This window comes from Ziziphus jujuba, chromosome 7, assembly GCF_031755915.1.
Source record: "Ziziphus jujuba cultivar Dongzao chromosome 7, ASM3175591v1".
Classification (NCBI taxonomy): domain Eukaryota; kingdom Viridiplantae; phylum Streptophyta; class Magnoliopsida; order Rosales; family Rhamnaceae; genus Ziziphus; species Ziziphus jujuba.
Genome location: NC_083385.1, coordinates 6914317 through 6933056, shown reverse-complemented (window position 1 = coordinate 6933056; position 18740 = coordinate 6914317). Strand labels below are relative to the sequence as shown.

Here is an 18740-nt window from a genome sequence, read left to right as displayed (position 1 = left end):
AACCGTGTTCTTTGGTGTAATATAATCTACGTTCTCTTTCTCTTTCTCTGAAAGGTTTTTTTCTCTTTGGAATTCTCTTAGGTGAGAGTTGTGAGGTGAGAAAGGTTGTAAAAGGGGATTTTGGGTCTGGTGTATGGGTTTTAGGTGGAGCTTCTAAAACAAAGAAAGAGAACTAGATAAGCTGTAAAACACATTCAGTTATAGTGCATTTGAACTCCTTGTGGAGCTCCAAGGACCTGGATTCAATCTTGAATCGAACCTCATAACTTCTGTGTGTTTTTTGATTATTTTATTAGTTTACTTCTTGAATGTTAGTGTGCTGAAATTGTATCACCCCAAGCAATCCACAATCTTCCAACTTAAGGGACATTAAAGAAGAAAAATTTGCCAAAGAGTCAGCTACTGTGGATGTTATGTTAACAAAACTGAGATGAAGTTTTTCAAAATTAGTTTAGTTCCGAACTAGAGTTTCAAAATTGGAATTCTTGAGTTCTCGAAGACTTGTCCAGGTAAAAACATCAAGATTGAAGGCAGGTCAAGAGATGACAACTTGGAGAGATATGAGATTTGTGAAGGGATTTGGCCGAAAAATACAGAACTAGAGAGGTTGAGATACCTTAGCTCCGAAAGTTGCCCGATGCCAATAGGGATATGAGAGTAATTGAAGTTATTGTCAGCAAGGTTTAGCCTTTGAAGATGGAGGAGACTAAAGAGGCTGCTAGTGGAGTTGATAGAGCCAAAGAGACAACTACTATTGAGGCCAAGGCTAATCACATGCCCAGTCTCTTCATCACACAGAATGCCATCCCATGAGCAGCAGTTGCTACTTTCTCCTTCAGATTTCCATTGTAAATCCTTTGGATACGCACCGTTAGAACCAGATGTGGATTCGATAATGATAAAGCTTTCCTTGAATTGCAACAATGCGGACCTCTTGTCATCATGGCAAGATGGCCGCAAAGAAGAAGCAAAAGATATATAATTAACAACCGCTATATTACACAACAATAGCTTTAAAAGCAGACATCGGAACACAAATAAGCAGATTGGTAACCCCATTATGTCAAAATATCTTTTTATCGGTCTTTTTCTAACTAGATTTGCATAGAAGTGAGAACTGAAGAGCTTTTTATATTGCGATGGCGAGTTGAACTTTTTGTATCTGTATTAAAAATTGTGAGTGGTTGCTTACCCAAACTCTTATAAGTCACGGCCAGCTTTTTCTTAAAATGAAGTCAATACAACTAATTGTGTAACGCGGGTTTGAGGTTAACCAATTGATCATCTCCACGAACTTGCTTGTATCGAAGGCTTCTGTTTGGTTATCAATGTATCAAAGACTTTGATTGTTACCACGTATCTATTGTTGGAACTTAAAAATTGCCATATTTACTGCTATTCTTTAATTTCTTTTTTAAATATTGGATATAAATATAATATCTATATATATATATATATAGTCCTGCTCAAATAAAAATATATCAATATTTTAAGTTTAGGATAAATAGATTTGATCATTGGACTATGTATTAACCAAATACATATAATTTAACAGTTCTAAATAATTTAATTTTATTTATCTTCATTTTAAAAAGTTAATGGTATTATCTTGTGAGCACCATTTTACACTTATATACTAAAAAAATTATTATTTTTTGAATTTAAATTTCCGAGCTAATAGTGGTATAGTGTTATTGACCTATGACTTGGATGTCAAAGAAAGTGCTCTAAGAATTTACAAAATATTCATTTCATAAGAAGCAGCAGCGCCTTTATTATTTTTGTGTTTTTCTTTTGCTTTTGTTTTTGTTTTCCTGTTTTTGCTAATTTTGAGTGCTTGAAGATTTTTAAAAAAATAATAATAATAAAAGAATCAGCATCCGAAAACTGGTTGACTGCTAAAAGCTGATGTGAAAGACTCGCCAAATTAGTTATAAAGACATTAATTTTGGTTCTAAAAGTAGCTAGCTAAAGCAAAATATCTATTTGGACGTTTTTATAATGAGGATAAAGGCTATACTTTTTTTTTCTTTGGTTTATAGTAATTTTGTTTTAAGTAAATATCTTGATCGTGGACTATATTACCTTCATTTTAGTTTTGCAGAACATCCAATACAAGATCTTCCAATATGCTAAAAACATATTAATTCTTTTAAGTGGCAAGTTCTTACTATTGTTGTTAGAATTTTGAAGCAAGAGTAAACTGGTGCACTACCCTGGTTTAAAGTTTTGGTTGACCCTACAATAATAACAATAGATGGTTAAGGTCAAGTTCAAGAAATTGCCACTATGATCAACCGTGAAAAGCCTTTGATCTTAGAATTAGTGCGTGTAATGCCATGATTGATGATGGTTAAGGTCAAGTTCAAGGATATTCCGGGCTCAGCTTGGAAGTTGTTTTAAGGAGATGACAAATACATAGAAATGTGGTGTCTTAGGATTAGTATCAATAACCAGTCTGCTATGCCCAAGAACACAAAAGCTTAAAATATTTATCATACGTGAACAGGGAAGGAAAGTTAATTACATTAAAAGCACATTGAATAAATAAATAAATAAATAAAAAGGACAGAATATTTGGATTTTATTATTATTGTATTATTTTATTTATTTATTTTTGTGTGGCTGGAATAGGACTCTGTAGTCTAACTTGAAATCATTCTAATAGTAAAGTGCTAGCGAGAGCTGAAATGACGTGACAGGTTTATGAGTCCTGGCACAGCTCTTCAGAATCATATTGAAACGGTAGAACCTAACAAAGTCTTTCCCGAGACATTGCAAATAGAAAAAAACAAACATTGTAACATCTTGAATTAGTGAAAAATAATTAGTCTTCAGCATTCAAAATTTGGCAGCAGTGTATTATTTACTAAGTCAAAGTCAAAACCAAAGACTTGGTATTCAATTAGCTAGCCACCAAAAGTGGAAAACTGCTATATGCACTACGTAGGATTTGATACGCTTTAGTGTCTTTGTCCGAGATTATTCTTTGCAATTAGTATTTTCCGACTTTTCTTTTTCCCCATCTCAAATATTTAATAATAATATATTTGAAAATTGAAAAAAAGTATATCAAGTTGAAGGCTCTCTTGATATAATACAGACATGCTGAAAATTTCATACATTATTCTTCCATAATATTTTCTCTGTTTCTTTTTTTCCCTCTTAGTTTACGTATCCTTGGATAGTGTAAGTTTAATTCATTGTTGAATGGTAGTAGGTGACATATATATGCTGTTGTGCAAACAACGTTTTGTAAATTCAACACAAATGCTCGCCGGAAATAGATAACATCCTAATAAAATACTAGAAAAAGAAATGATTAAACGACATGTAATTGAGCTGATTAGATGCATAACCTCTCCTTTTCTCAGTTTCTTCAATGCCTCCTCCTCCTCTTCCTTGTCCTTTTTATCTTCACCAACCATCCGTGTCTCCTCATGATCACAAAGTCACTAAGAACTATTCCAACAACCAGTCCACTAATGTATCCCGCCAACACAAATTTCCAATCTAATTGGAGTGGAGACTCTGAATCATCATCTTTTTTAAAAGCTGAAGTTGGTTGTGGCATGAACTGTGAATTTACACATTTCTTTGATAATGGAGCACCGCACAATTTTGGGTTCCCCTCAAACAAAGTATTGTCAAATGCATTAAATTGGTTACCCTGAGGTATAGACCCTGGAAGATTGTTGTAAGAGACATTAAAGATGGAAAGAAACCAGAGCTGTGACAATTGTTGGGGGATTACACCGGAGAGATTGTTTTGAGAAATGTCTAACGATTCAAGGTCCTTCAAGTTTTCCAAAGATGACGGAATGTAACCAGTGAGCATGTTGTTGGAAAGATTGAGCGAGTGAAGTGCCTTTAGGTTCCCCATCAATATGGGAATCTCCCCTTCAAATCTATTGCATGAAAGATCGATGGCAGCAAACATGTCTTGGATGATTATGTAGTATCTCTCTACCCCTTGGAATGTTATCGTGATTCCATAAGGGTAAAATAAAACCCCAGGATTATTACCCGAAACATTATAATCCAATTGAGAATACATAAATGTTACACCAGTGCTTTTGACATTGATAGCTTTCATGGAATTCCAAGAGAAGATGTATCCAGATGGCAACTCACCTGTGAAATTGTTGTAAGATAGATCAATGACTTGCAACTTGGGAAACTGCATATCGTTTTTGGGTTTTCCAATGATACTGTGGAACCAAATATGACGCAGAGTTAGCAATCGTAACTCAGGAAGAGATCCCAACCAAGAAGGGAAAACATCATTCAATTGATTGTTTGAGACAGCTAGAACTTGAAGTATCATACAATTGGACAATGATTGTGGTAGATGTCCCTGCAATTGATTGTAACTCAGATCAATCATTTCCAAATTTCCTCCATTTTTGCATATTTCAGGAATGATGCCATGAAGAGAGTTGTTTTTCAGATTCAATACCAATAGAGAAGTAGAATTTTCCAAACATCGTGGAATTGTGCCGCTCAACATGTTATCTGACATAGAAAGAACATCCAGAGAAGTCAGAGTACAGTAGAGTGGTGAAATTTCTCCCGTTAGCATGTTGTTTTTGTTGTGGTTCTCTGACCACTTTAGAGAAGAAATGTGAGAAGAAAAATAAAAATTAATTTTATTACTCACTTGGAAATAGATTACAAAAAAAAACTTCTCTCGTGGAGGATTCTCACGTGGAACCTCTCTCTACACTGTCAAATTCTCTCTGGAATTGCTCACTCTTCTCTCAAGCTCTCTCTGGAACTTAAACACTCTCTCTCGGAGTTTACTCTCAATACGTCTCACTTGGGATGATATTGAGCTTGCTCGACTTAGCTTGGCTTGCATGCAACGTGATGGAGCCTATTTATAGGTTTACAAATTCGGTGCATGTCTTCCATTTTCAACCTCTTCTGACGTTAAGCACCGGCCTTCTGACATTGCCCACAATTGTTGAGCAAGTTGGAGTTCGGTGTTAAATGCAGCAATGGCCATTGTCAAAAATGGTGAGCTGCTGGTTTCACACTATCGGTGCAGTGTGGTGCGGCTGGACTTCACAATTCTCCCCCTCCAGCCGCATTTAAACGGATGGTCATCTACCATCCATTCCAGATATGTCTCTGCACAGCTTCAGCTTTTCTTGAGCAACAACTTTTGTTAGCATGTCTGCTGGATTCTCCTTTGTGTGGATCTTCATCAGTTTCAGCAACTGTTGATCTATTACTTCGCGTATCCAATGATAGCAGATGTCAATGTGATTTGTACGGGAATGATACATTGAGTTTTTGCTCAAATCCATGGAACTTTGGTTATCACAATGTATCTTGTAGTCTTCTTGCTTGATGCCCAATTCTGTGAGAAAATGCTTTAACCACAACATGTTCTTATCCGCTTCTGCTGCGGCAATGTACTTTGCTTTAGTAGTGGATAAAGCAACACACTTCTGCAATCTTGACTGCCATGATACAGCTCCCCCCACAAAAGTGTAGAGATAACCTGATGTAGACTTTCTATTATCAGGGTCTCCCGCCATATCTGCATCTGTATAGCCTTCTAAGATTGGATCACCTCCCCCGTAGCACAAATATAGCTTCGATGTATCTTTAAGATACCTGAGAATCTATTTGACTGCTTCCCAGTGTTTCTTTCCAGGATTTGAAAGAAATCTGCTCACAACACCTACTGCGTGAGTAATGTCTGGTATGGTACACAACATTGCATACATCAGACTTCCTACCATTGAAGAATATGGTATTGAAACCATCTCCTCTATCTCTTCTTTGGATGAGGGGCGCAATCTCTTGCTCAACTTGAAATGATTTGCAAGTGGAATGCTGACCGGTTTGGCTTTATCCATGTTGAATCTCTTTATCATCCGTTCAACATACTTTTCTTGAGATAGCCATAACCTTCTATTCTTCCTGTCTCGGATTATTTGCATTCCCAAAATTTGTTGAGCTGGTCCTAAGTCTTTCATATCAAAGGACTTAGACAATTCTTTCTTCAGCTGACTAATCTTAATTGTATCTTATCCAACGATCAACATGTCGTCCACATATAGCAAAAGTGCAATGAAGTTTCCACCTGAAATTTTTTGAATATAAACACATTGGTCTGCTGCAGTCCTTTTATAGCCTTAACTCACCATAAACGAGTCAAACTTCTTATACCATTGTCTTGGTGCTTGCTTAAGGCTATATAAGCTCTTCTTCAGCTTGCATACGAGGTTTTCTTTCCCTAAAATCTCAAATCCTTCTGGCTGCTCCATGTAGATTTCCTCATGTAAATCACCGTGAAGAAATGCTGTTTACACATCCATTTGTTCAAGCTCTAGGTTTAGACTTGCTACTAAACCAAAAATGATTCGAATTGAAGTCATTTTTACCATTGGTGAAAAAATCTCATCAAAGTCAATTCTTTTTTTCTGAAGAAATCCTTTGACCACCAATTGGGCTTTGTGTTTCACCACCCTTCCGCTGCCATCTTTCTTGAGCTTGAACACCCATTTATTTTTTAGTGCCTTCTTTCCTGTTGGAAGCTCAACCAACTCATAAGTATGCTTTTTTTGCAAGGATTCTATCTCATCTTGCATTGCTTGCAGCCACTTTTTCTTGTCTTGATGGGAAACAGCTTCCTGGAAACGCTCTGGCTCCCCCTCTTCAGTAAGCAGAATATACTCAGATTCTGGAAATCTCTTTGATGGAATTCGGCCTCGCTTAGATCTCCGAACTTGTAAACCACTGGTTTCAAGAGGTGTACCATCATCTAACCGTTGTGATGGCCCTGCAGCTGCTTGAGAGGATTGAGTCTCCCCCTGCTCAATATCCCCTTCTTCCTCCTGGTCTGCTTCTGGTATATCTTCATGCACCTCATTATCCTCTGTGGCTATTTGTGCTGGTGCTGGATTAGGACCAAAATTCTTAGCACTAGAACTACAATTAGGAGACATTCTGGGCTTTTCAATGTCTTCAATTGTCTGGTTTTCATGGAATACTACGTCTCTGCTTCTAATAACCTTCTTTGTTTTTGGATCCCATAATCTGTATTCGAATTCTTCATCTCCATATCCTATAAAGATGCATGGAATAGATCTTGCATCGAGCTTATGTCTGAGCTCCTTGGATACATGTACATAAGCTAAACAACCGAACACTCTTAAATGAGAGTAGGAGGGAATCTTACCCGACCACACTTTCTCCAGAATTTCAAAATTCAACGGTACTGATGGTGATCTGTTGATTAAATAGCAGGCAGCACGAACAGCTTCTCCCCAGAATGGCTTTGGCAGCTTAGCCATACTGATAATACTTCTGACCTTTTCCATAATGGTTCGGTTCATTCTTTCTGCTATTCCATTATGTTGTGGGGTGCGAGGGATCGTCTTCTTATGTCGAATGTCGTGTCTTCTGCAGTATGCATTGAACTCCTTGGAAGTATACTCGCTTCCATTATCTAAGCGGAGACATTTTAGCTTCTTTCCTGTTTCATGCTCTACCATGGTATGAAACAATTTAAAGTAATCCAATACCTGGTCCTTTGTCTTCAAGAAAATATACCCACACGTTCCGAGAAGCATCATCAATGAAGGTCAGGAAATACTTGTTGCCACCTAATGATTCCACCTCTATGGGACCACAAACATCAGAGTGCACCAGACTAAGCAACTCTGATCTTCTCGATGCAGAGGAACTGAAGGAGACTCTATGTTGCTTACCAAACAATCAGTGACTATAAGGATCTAGCGCAGCATCCTTGTAAACAGTGATAAGCTTCTTCCTCGGCAAAGTGGACAATCCTTTTTCACTCATGTGACCAAGTCTCTGGTGCCACAGATTTTGAGACGCCTCTCTTTCTACAATATTGAGGCTATCTGCATATATCTTCACATGAGTCTTGTACAGCGTTCCACAAATATGTCCTCGGACAACAACTATGACACCTTTCGTCATTTTCCATGTGCCTTTGCCGAAGTAGTTGTCATAGCCTTGCTTGTCTAAGGCTGCTCCCGAAAGTAGATTAAGCCGAAGATCTGGAACATGACGGACATCCTTCAAAGTGATTGTACAACCAACATTCGTTTTTACTTAAATATCACCAGTTCCCATAATCTTTGCAAAACTGGAATTTCCCATCTTTACCGTACCAAAGTCTCCTGCTTTGTACGTTTTGAAGAAATTTCTGTGTGGAGTGACATGGTAGGATGCTGCAGTATTGACTACCCATTCAACATCTTGGGTTGATATATGAAGGCATGTCTCTTCTTCGGTGGAGCAGAGCGCCACTTCTCCTGTAACAGTGATTAGTGTCTCTCTATCCTTCTTCGGCTGATTACCTTGGAGTCTCTGCTCTCTCAATAACTTTCTGCAGTTCTTCTTCATGTGACCCTTCAGGCCACAATGATAGCACTTATATGATGATTTTATGCCGTCTGTAGATCTGCCTCTGCTCTTGCTCCTACCTCTCCCCCTATCTCGACCACCTCTTTGCTGTCTTCCTCTCTCTGTGACGAGGGCATGTGACTGATCCATGCCAATGTCCTTTCTCCTGCCCTCTTCATTAAATAGGGAATCTTTAACCATTGACATAGTAAGTTTGTCATTCGGGCCCGAATTGCTGAGAGAGACTACCAATGTCTCCCAACTGTCTGGAAGAGAGCTTAGAAGTAGGAGGGCCTGATCCTCATCCCCTAGTTGGTAATCCACAGCAGATAGTTGATTTACCAAGCTTTGGAACTCACTGTTATGCTCGGCTACAGAAGTTCCACTCTGTAATTTTAGATTTACCAATCGCTTAAGCAACAAGGCTTTGTTCCGAGTAGTCTTGGCCTGGTACATATCCTCCAATTTTGTCCAGAGGGCATGTGCTTCCGTTTCCTTCGCTACATGATGGAAGACACTGTGGTCGATCCATTGCCTGATCTGACCGATCGTTTTCTTGTTTAATTTCTTCCATTCTGCTTCTTTGCTGGGATTGGGTTTTTCTCCTTTAGCTTCTATAGGATCAAACAGATCCTTACAATTGAGGAGATCTTCCATTCGAGGTCTCCAAAGTGTATAATTTGTGGCAGTGAGCTTAACCATAGCTTCTGAAGATGATTCTTCCATTGACATTATGGCTTGACCAAAAATGGAGCGAATTTGGCAAAACGGAGTTAACCGTTGCGTCCGGAACGGCGAAAATGGTGGACTTGACTCTTCCGGGGTCAAAATATAATTACCAGAATTTTTGGGGCAAAAATGTAATTTCCCAAAAATTTTAGGTCAACCTGTAAATATAGAAACCACATGGGTTAATCTGTAATTTCCAACAATTTAGAGGCTGTTCCGTAATTTCAGAAACTTCTGATGATGTGGCAGATTGCGTTGACATGTCAACACGTGGCAGATGACGTGGCAATTATGTGGCTGACGACGTGTCGGGTCGCGTCGCAGATGACGTGGCTGCGTACGATCACGTGTCTGCTGATGTGGTCGTCTTCAACCTCCAGACGGCGCGTGCAGCGCGTGAGGCGCGTGATCTGCTGCAGAAAATTTCAGACGATGCATGAGGGCGCGTTACGATCATCGTTTCTCTCCGACGAACTTGGTTGTTCTAGTCTCGTCGATTAATTTCACCTGGTATTGTCAAATTATTGATTTGAGCAACTTTTCGAAACACCAAATTGAAGAACAGAGGCTCTGTTTCTTCAAATTTTGAACCCAAGCTCTCGAGCTAGAGCTCTGATACCACTTGTTGTGGTTCTCTGACCACTTTAGAGAAGAAATATGAGAAGAAAAATAAAAATTAATTCTATTACTCACTTGGAAATAGATTACAAAAAAAAAACTTCTCTCGTGGATGATTCTCACATGGAACCTCTCTCTACACTGTCAAATTCTCTCTGGAATTGCTCACTCTTCTCTCAAGCTCTCTCTGGAACTTAAACACTCTCTCTCGGAGTTTACTCTCAATACTCCTCACTTGGGATGATATTGAGCTTGCTCGACTTAGCTTGGCTTGCATGCAATGGGATGGAGCCTATTTATAGGCTTACAAATTCGGTGCATGTCCTCCATTTTCAACCTCTTCTGACGTTCAGCACCGGCCTTCTAACATTGTCCACAATTGTTGAGCAAGTTGGAGTTCGGTGTTAAATGCAGCAATGACCATTGTCAAAAATGGTGAGCTGCTGGTTTCACACTGTCGGTGCAGTGTGGTACGGCTGGACTTCACAGTTTCCAGCCAAAATTTTCTTGATCGTTGGTGGAGGAATAAAAAGTGGACCTCGAAGCTTGTTGGATGCAAGTATCAATGTCTCAAGGTTGTTCTGATGCCTAAGGAAATCAGGAAACTGAACTAAGTTGCATGAACTCAATCCAACAAGGTTAAACTTTGGACGTGTTGCATTCCTATTTCCTTTCTCGAACAGCAGTGTCAGATTGTTGTGGCCTATTTGGAGTCCAATGAGGCTTTTCATGTTAAAAAACATGTCAAATTTCATAGTGCCACCTAAATGGTTGTCACTCAATGAAAGAAATTCTAGATTATTGAGTGTGGACAACCATTGCGGAACTGAGCCATGAAATTTGTTTCGGTAAAGATTAAGCACAATCAGTTGGGTAAGGTTTCCTAGTCAAGATGGGATTGCACCTGTTATTTGATTGCTTTGAAGTGCTAGAAAAGTGAGTTGGGTGAGGTTCTGAAGAGAAAACAGGATGGATCCATTTAAACTGTTGTCTCCAAGGTGTAGCATGCTAAGTTTGGTGAGTTTCCCTAGTGAAAATGGAATAGGCCCCAAGAAATAGCATCCACCAGTAGTTAGCCTCTCTAATGATTCAAGCATTTGGATTGAAGATGGCAGGCTTCTAGAAAACTTGGTACCTTCAAGTCTTAATATTTTGAGAGGACTAGGTCGGAGGAATTCTGGCAAATAACCAGTGAGATTGCTATTGGATCCTATATTCAGAATTTGTATATATGAAAGTTGAAATATTGTCGCAGGAAATTCACCCTGCAGTTCGCAATCATAAAGAAGGAGCGATGTCAAGGAGGTGAAAGTTGCAAAGAAATTGGGTACCACGGATGATATGTCTACATAATTGAGATTGAGAATTTGTAAACCAGTCAAATTTTGCAGTAAGGTTGTCAGATCAGGATTTTTAAGTTCCAAAATCTCCTTTTCGCTATTTTGATTGTAATTGAAAGACAAATCCAAGGAGGATAAGTTGGACAAATGTGAAATGTCGAAAGGGACTTGACGAGAAAATGCAAAATAGGAAAGATTAAGATGGGTCATCCCTGAAAATTGTCCAATAGAAGTAGGAATCTGAGAGAAATTGAAATGGTTATCAGCAAGATTCAATCTCTGAAGATGAACAAGGCGAAAAAGGCTGCTGGTAGAGTTGATAGAACCATAAAGACAACTATTGCTAAGGTCAAGAGCAATTACATTACCAGTCTCCTCGTCACACTCCATGCCATCCCATGAACAGCAATTACTAATTGTTTCTCCTTGTGAATTCCATTGTAAAACCTTGGGGTAAGCACCTTCATAGCCAGAAGCAGATTCGTTAATGAGAAAGCTATCTCTGAATTGTAACAAGGCTAACTTCTCATCATCATGGCAAGTTGCAGGCTGCAAAGAAGTAAAAGAGTAGTTATATTGATCATGATGAGCAACAACAATCCCATACAACAAACTTACTTTCAGAAACAGAAGCAGCAACATAGCCAATCCCATTTTGTAATATATAAAGCCTCGCATGTTATGGATGATTCTTTCTTTATCGTATGCATGGAAGTTGAGGTAATTTTAGTAAAGGTTCCTATATCATTAATATAGAAAGAGAAACATGTATGGACCAATATATTATGATCAAGCTTGCCCATATTCATGACGTTGCATGTGAATCTTCTTATTGTCAACTTGGTCTCATGTGAAGGATATAATACTTGTATTACATCAACTTAATTCAACATGTTTATACTTGCACCATAGTGATTGTCTACCAAAACCATTCATAAAGACTATTGCACTTGCCTTAACACAATTAGCTTCCTGTTCAAAGACTTGGTTGATTGACGAAGCTGGCCGCCAAAAGAGAAAAACTGGCTCAAAAAAACTTTTGATACCCAATTATATATTTGGTCCAACATGCTCTTCCATCTTTATCCATATATTGATATTCTTTCTGTTTCTTCTTTTTCCATGTTTTTCTTTCGTCAATTTTATTTATTTATTTATATTTTTTTGCTGATTCTTTTCAAAGTGAAATGACTAAAAATATATTTAACCTCTTGTTTGGCCATGTAATTTAACACCTACTTTCTATGCTTGAAAACAAAATATTTTATGTGAAAATTCTATACAAATTATTTAGTTTATTTCTTATGGCATAGGAAATCAATAATTCAAAAATAAAATTTAATTAAGAGATGGCACCACTAAAATGAAATATATATATATAGTCCGTCTATGGTACGGACGGTTCTCATGCGGACTACAGTATTGGTGACGGTTTTTCATAGTATTGGTAACGATTTTCTAAGAAACCGTCGTTAATACTATGAAAAACCGTCACTAATATTGCGGTCCTCATGCGGACCATCCTCACAATAAAATTTCCGTATATATATATATATATATATATATTTGTATGTGTAAGTTTTGCTATAGAAAGCTTCCATCCCCCTTCATAGTATATGTGCTTAATATTAAGCAACATATTCTAGGAAGCCTTTGTTAAGCAATATGTTGATTGATGGTAGGTGCTCATACTATGAAGGAGGTCAAGCGCTTTTTAACAAAATTAATATATATATATATATATATATAGGTTCAAATCAAGTTTTTGATGTTAAAATTGTTATCAATTTTTTTTTTCAGTATTTAAATTGCATTAAAAATTGAAATTTAAAATTATATTTATTAATTACGGATTCCGATAATGTTGACATTTCCTAAATAAAAATTTAACATGTTGTCTCCATCCAAAAATTTCTTGATTGATGGTAGAGGAATGAGAAGTGGACCTCGTAACATGTTGGATTCAAGTATCAAAATCTCAAGCTTGTTTTGCTGCCATAGGAAATCAGGAAACTCAATTAAGTTGCACGAACTCAATCCTAAAGTGGTGAACTTTGTAAGTGTTGCATTCATGTTAGCTTTCTCATCAATCAGCAGTGTCAGATTGTTATGGCCTATTTGGAGGTCAGTGAGACTTTCCATGTCAAAAAAACATGTTGAATTTCACTGTACCACCTAAATTTATTATAATTAAAGCCAAGCAACTTTACATTATTGAGTTTGGATAACCATTGTGGAATTGAACCATGAAATTTATTTCTGTTAAGACGAAGCTGAATCAGTTGGATAAGATTCCTGGGTGAAGATGGGATTGGACCGGTCATTTGATTGTATTCAAGTCCTAGATGAGCGAGTTGGGTGAGGTTCTGAAGAGAAGACAGGTACGGATCCATTTAAGCTGTTCTCTCCAAGGTATAGCTCCGTACGTAAGTTGGGTAAGTTTCCCTAGTGAAGATAGAATAGGCCCTGAAAAATGGCATTGACTAGCAGATAGAAACTCTAATGAGTCAAGCATTTGGATTGAAGATGGTAGGCTTCCAGAAAACCTGGCACCCACAAGGTATAATATTTTGAGATGGCTTGGTCGGAGGAATTAGAGCAAATAGCCACTGACATTGCTATTGGATCCTATACTAAGATTTTTTAGATTTGGTAGTTGAAAAATCTTTGCAGGAAATTCACCCTGCAGTTCACTACCATAAAGACCCGGCGATGTCGAAAGTGAAATTTGCTAGGAAATCGGATACTGTGGATTATATGTGTACATGGTTGAGATTACGTACTTCAAAAGCAGTCAAATTCGGCACTAGGCTTCTCATATTGGGATTTTTAAGCTCCAAAAAATTTTCAGACAAGGCCAGGGTGCATACGTCAGACAAGTTGGAAATTTCAACATGGACGGCTATAAATTATTAAGTTATAATACAATTTTTGTATCACTTGTTTTGACTTTAACGAGTTCAAGTTCACCACAAAGTCAGTCAATAGTCATTAATTATTTGTCCTTTCTAGAACTGGCCCACAGAGATTTTAGAACCGTTGCCGAAGACTTCTATGTACTTTCCCTAACAGATACTTTCATTCCCCAATTTGAAAGCCTCTAATACATGCACAAAATGGAATCCACCCAATTATTAAGTTATAACACAAATTTTTTTTTTTTTTTTTTTTCATTCAAGACTATAAAGTCTTTAGTCCCTAGTCCATGTGATTTTTGTAGCTACAAGCTAACGTGGAAGACTGGCTAGAAACTTTGTTTTCCATTAACACGCGAACTTTACACTTTTTTGTCTTTTTTATTTTTTACTTTATTTTTCTGCAGCTAAAGTTTGCAATCTAGCAAAGTCGCGAGCCTTAGGTGGGGAATATTCATTAATACAAAAAAATAATAAATAATAAATAACGATTAAGGAAATATTTATATATATGAGTTGTATAAAAATTTTATAAAAAAAAATTTTCATTTGTTATTTTTTTTAATTTTGTCATTATTTTATTTAGATAATACACTTTTAAAAAACTATTATTTATAATCTCATACAACAAACTAAATTTCAAAGACAGAAACAGCAAAATGGTCAATCCCATTATATGTAATATATATGTTAAGCTTCGATTGTTTTGTTTCTTTTTCTCTACTAGAAGTCTATAACCATGGAAGTGCTAGTATGTAATTAAAAAGGTTCTTATGTGTGTGTGTGTGTGTATATATATATATATATAAAGTTTTTCTATAATTAGAACGGTACTGATCCAAATAAAAAAAAAAGACGATGATTTTTTAGAAAAAAACATCGTCTTTTCTCTCATACAGACAGAGAAAAAGTGACGTTTAAAAAATGTCACCTTTTCTTTTGGTCCATATCAGAACCGTTCTGATCATAGAATTATCCTATATATATATATATATATATATGAAAAAAAATGGACAGATATAAATTATATTAAGTTATAATACAATTTTTATATCATACGGATTGACTTTAACCAGTTTTTACGTTCACGACAAAGTCAGTCAATAATCATTTATTATATGTCCTAAAATTGATCCACAAAGATTTTTAATTTTTATCTACATTTTAATTTTTATTTATTTGATAATATTTACACAAACATTAAATTTATTATTGTAAAAAAATATAATGATAGGTAGGTAGACTTATAACTTGTGATATTAATTTTCTCCATAAATATGATAGATAAATTTGTCTAGTGTAAATTTTGGACATTATTTATTAAATATAATTTTTTTTATTTTTATTTGCTTAATTATTGCAAGGAAATTAAAAGATAAAAAAAATCTATCAATAATGTTGATTTGGCAAAAAATTTACTAAACATAAAAAATGTTTATAAAAATTTTTAATGAAAAAATTAAAAAAAAAATCATAGTTTAGTAAATATTATTGATGGTTAGTAAATATTATTGATAAAAATATGCATATATATGATTTTTTAATATTTTTTTATAAATATTATTGATATTTAGTAAAACTCTTTTGTTAAATTAACATTATTAATATATATATATATTTTTTTGCCTTGTAATTGCATTCAAACAATTAAGCAAACAAAAAGAAAAAGTTTACATTTAACATAAAAAATCTAAAATTGCTTCATTACACTAGACACAACAATTGCTTGTGCTTCCACTGTGATCAGGTTTCTATGATAAAACCTTGGGATAAGCACACTCATAACCAGAAGTGGACTTGTCGATGACAAAGCTTTCAATGAATTACAGCAAGGTAGTCCTCTCTGAAGAGGAAGAATGAAATAATGAATAAGATGCCGTATGTCCATTGAATTAGAATCATGAGTTAAATACAATTACAAAGCTTTGATATGACAACATTGTGAAGTCCCACATCGGTTAGAAAAGGGAACGAAGCATATCTTATAAGAATGTGTGGATATCTTTCCCTTAAGACGCATTTAAAAACCGTGAGGGAAAGGTTTGGGCTCACCACCTTGCTTTCAAAGCGGATAGTATCTCGGTTAGGCCTGGGAGGCCTGGACCAGTGGGACTGGTAGGGGTTAGGGTGGGATCCCTAACCATTGAGACGCGTTTTAACAAAACCGTGCGGGCTGGATCCAAAGCGGACAATATCTCATGCGGGTGGGACTCTTAACTCGTGCGAGGCCTTCGCATATGGGAATGTAAAACCTTGAGGTTGTGGTGAGCTAGTACCCGGATCGGTGTGCCAGCGAGGACGCTGGGCTCTAAGAGGGGTGGATTGTGAAGCCCCACGTCGGTTGGAAAGGGGAACAAAGTATACTTTATTAGAAGGTGTGGATACCTTTCCCTTGAAACGAGTTTAAAAATTGTGAGGGGAAGGTTTAGGCTCACCACCTTACTTCCGCTTGGGGAAGGTTTAGGCTCACCACCTTACTTCCAAAGCAGACAGTATCTCGGTTGGGCCTAGTACCACTGAGACGCATTTTGACAAAACCATGCTGATTGGACCCAAAACGGACAATATCTCATACGGATGGTCTGGACTGTTACAAACATAGCTGCCAGTAGTACATACCAAGTATAGATACAATCACATATTGGCAAGAGATACAACAAATATATATATACGAAATGTTAAGGACAGAATAATACATATAAGGACAGAATATTAGGAGTAGAGTCAAGGGGAGATATGATCCTTATCACTCTCATTGTTATGGTAAGATGGCTGCAGCATATAGACGAGGACACACAGTTAGAGAAAGCAAGATGAAAAGCAAACATATCTACTAGTTTAGCGAGTTCATAAACGACAACCCCATTTTCTAAAGTTGCAAATGTTTAGATATAATGGAGGTTTGGAGCTTTTAATGACTGCTGCAAAAGCATCTATGCGTTACAATTTCCACGTGTAATTCCACTATGATCATAAATATCTATGAATCGATCTCATGGCAGAGGAAGCAAGGAGGCTTGCACGGTTTGCAGGGTTAGTCATTCTATTCAAATTATAAACTTTATCTTACTGATCTCGTTGTTAAATTTCTTGATCTTTGTTTTTGAGGAGAGCTTCACACTTTGAAAGCCAGGGTTATCATTTGCAAATCTAAGAGGTTTTGATATCGATTCTGTCATTAATCAGTACTACACTATCTAAATATCTTTCCTCTTTCATTCTTTGTTTTCTTTAGTATTCAATATATTTTGGTTAACAAAAAATCAATGATAAATTGTGTATAGCATTGATGATTCATGGTCAATGAATAACAGATTGAGAATAAAAATGCATTTGGTGAAAAAGAATTCCTAATATTTAATTAAGGAACACCATACCAAATATAAATCCCTTCCTGCAAGTTTGCCAACTCTCTCACTTAGTGAAAAAGTTGTAGTTTTATTTCCGTTACATGGATAAACTGCCTCTCTACTTCAAAAATTTTGTGAGCTCTATATTTGTCCTTTCAAAATACTTAAATAATATATATATACATATATATATATATAATTCGGTCAAGAATTAATAATAAGTAATTGTAGAATCTAATCTTTGCCGTGCCATTCATGAGATAGTTAAGAATTCAAATTGCAAATAGAAATCTAATATCATAACATATTGAATTAGTCTTTCACTCAAAATTTGTCTACAGCGCATTCTTTACTCATTAAAAGTCGAAATCAAAGACTTTGTGTCATTTTTCATTGTTCCTGGCGTATGTAATACTTGATAGTTGATACGCGATAGTTTTAGTCTTCGTCCAATATTATTTTTTCCGCAATATGCTCTTTCCAACTCTCTTTCTTCTACAAACATAATCAATGTTTACTTGTTCATGGGGGGAGCCAGCTGCCCCACGCTAAATTTTGAATTTCCATGTATATCCTTGTTATGTGATTTAAAAAAAAAAAAAAAGATTAATATTTATACCTTTTTGCCCCCTCATATACATGGTTTATAGTGTAGGTAAAAAGGTCAACGATGTCACTTTGAATTACTTCTCATTTATGATTATTATTAGGAAAGTAAAATCTATCAATTCCTATTTCTTTTAGCAAATTTTATATCACAATAAGTGATACATATTAAATTAATGCTAATTATAATTAAGTTAAGTAAAAATATTAATTTTTAAAAGTCATCAAAATGAATATTTTAGGAAGTTATTCCTACACTTGCTAAAAATATAAAATAAAAAATGTAGATATTCTCATTACCTCACTTGGGCTGCCACCATAAAAACAATCCAGAAAGGAGATCTTGTGGGAAGTATTTTAAGATAAATCCTATAGTTCTTTTATCAAATAAAAAAGATAAATCTGAAAATTACTTAAGATAAAATAATTGTATTCAATTTTTTTTATATAATTCTCTTCATGTTGTTAAACCAAAAAAAAAAAAAAAAAACCAAAAACAAAAACAGAGTCTCTTTATTATTTATTCTATTCAAACTTTTTTAACTAAAAATAAATTTCAGAGGTATTTTTATAGGAGTATTACCATTTTATTATAAATTTAAACCATATTTTTATTAAATCATGCCTAAATCAATTCTAAATAAAATTTCTTAAATTTAAGTAGTTTTATCTTTTCTAAAAATAGTAGTTTTTTTAAAGAATATATTACATTTTATTGTATAATCTTATTTGTTTAAACAATGATTGGTTTATTATGCTATATTAAGCATTTTTTTAACGTATTGCTAACC

General features: G+C 35.7%; 2 protein-coding genes across 2 annotated transcripts; both read right to left on the bottom strand.

Moving 5' to 3' along the window:
* Positions 1-3379: 3379 nt before the first annotated feature.
* On the bottom strand, positions 3380-4582 carry LOC132804451 (putative receptor like protein 25). Its single transcript, XM_060818855.1, has one exon. The coding sequence runs from the start codon at positions 4580-4582 to the stop codon at positions 3380-3382; it is 1203 nt and encodes a 400-aa protein (XP_060674838.1).
* A 6043-nt stretch (positions 4583-10625) lies between these two features.
* On the bottom strand, positions 10626-11732 carry LOC107435135 (receptor-like protein 7). Its single transcript, XM_016046690.2, has one exon. The coding sequence runs from the start codon at positions 11730-11732 to the stop codon at positions 10626-10628; it is 1107 nt and encodes a 368-aa protein (XP_015902176.2).
* Between the last annotated feature and the right edge of the window lie 7008 nt (positions 11733-18740).

Excerpts from the sequence above, each read along its gene's own strand:
- LOC107435135 (XM_016046690.2), bottom strand. The coding sequence starts at position 11,732 with ATGGGATTGGCTATGTTGCTGCTTCTGTTTCTGAAAGTAAGTTTGTTG.
- LOC132804451 (XM_060818855.1), bottom strand. The coding sequence starts at position 4,582 with ATGCTAACGGGAGAAATTTCACCACTCTACTGTACTCTGACTTCTCTG.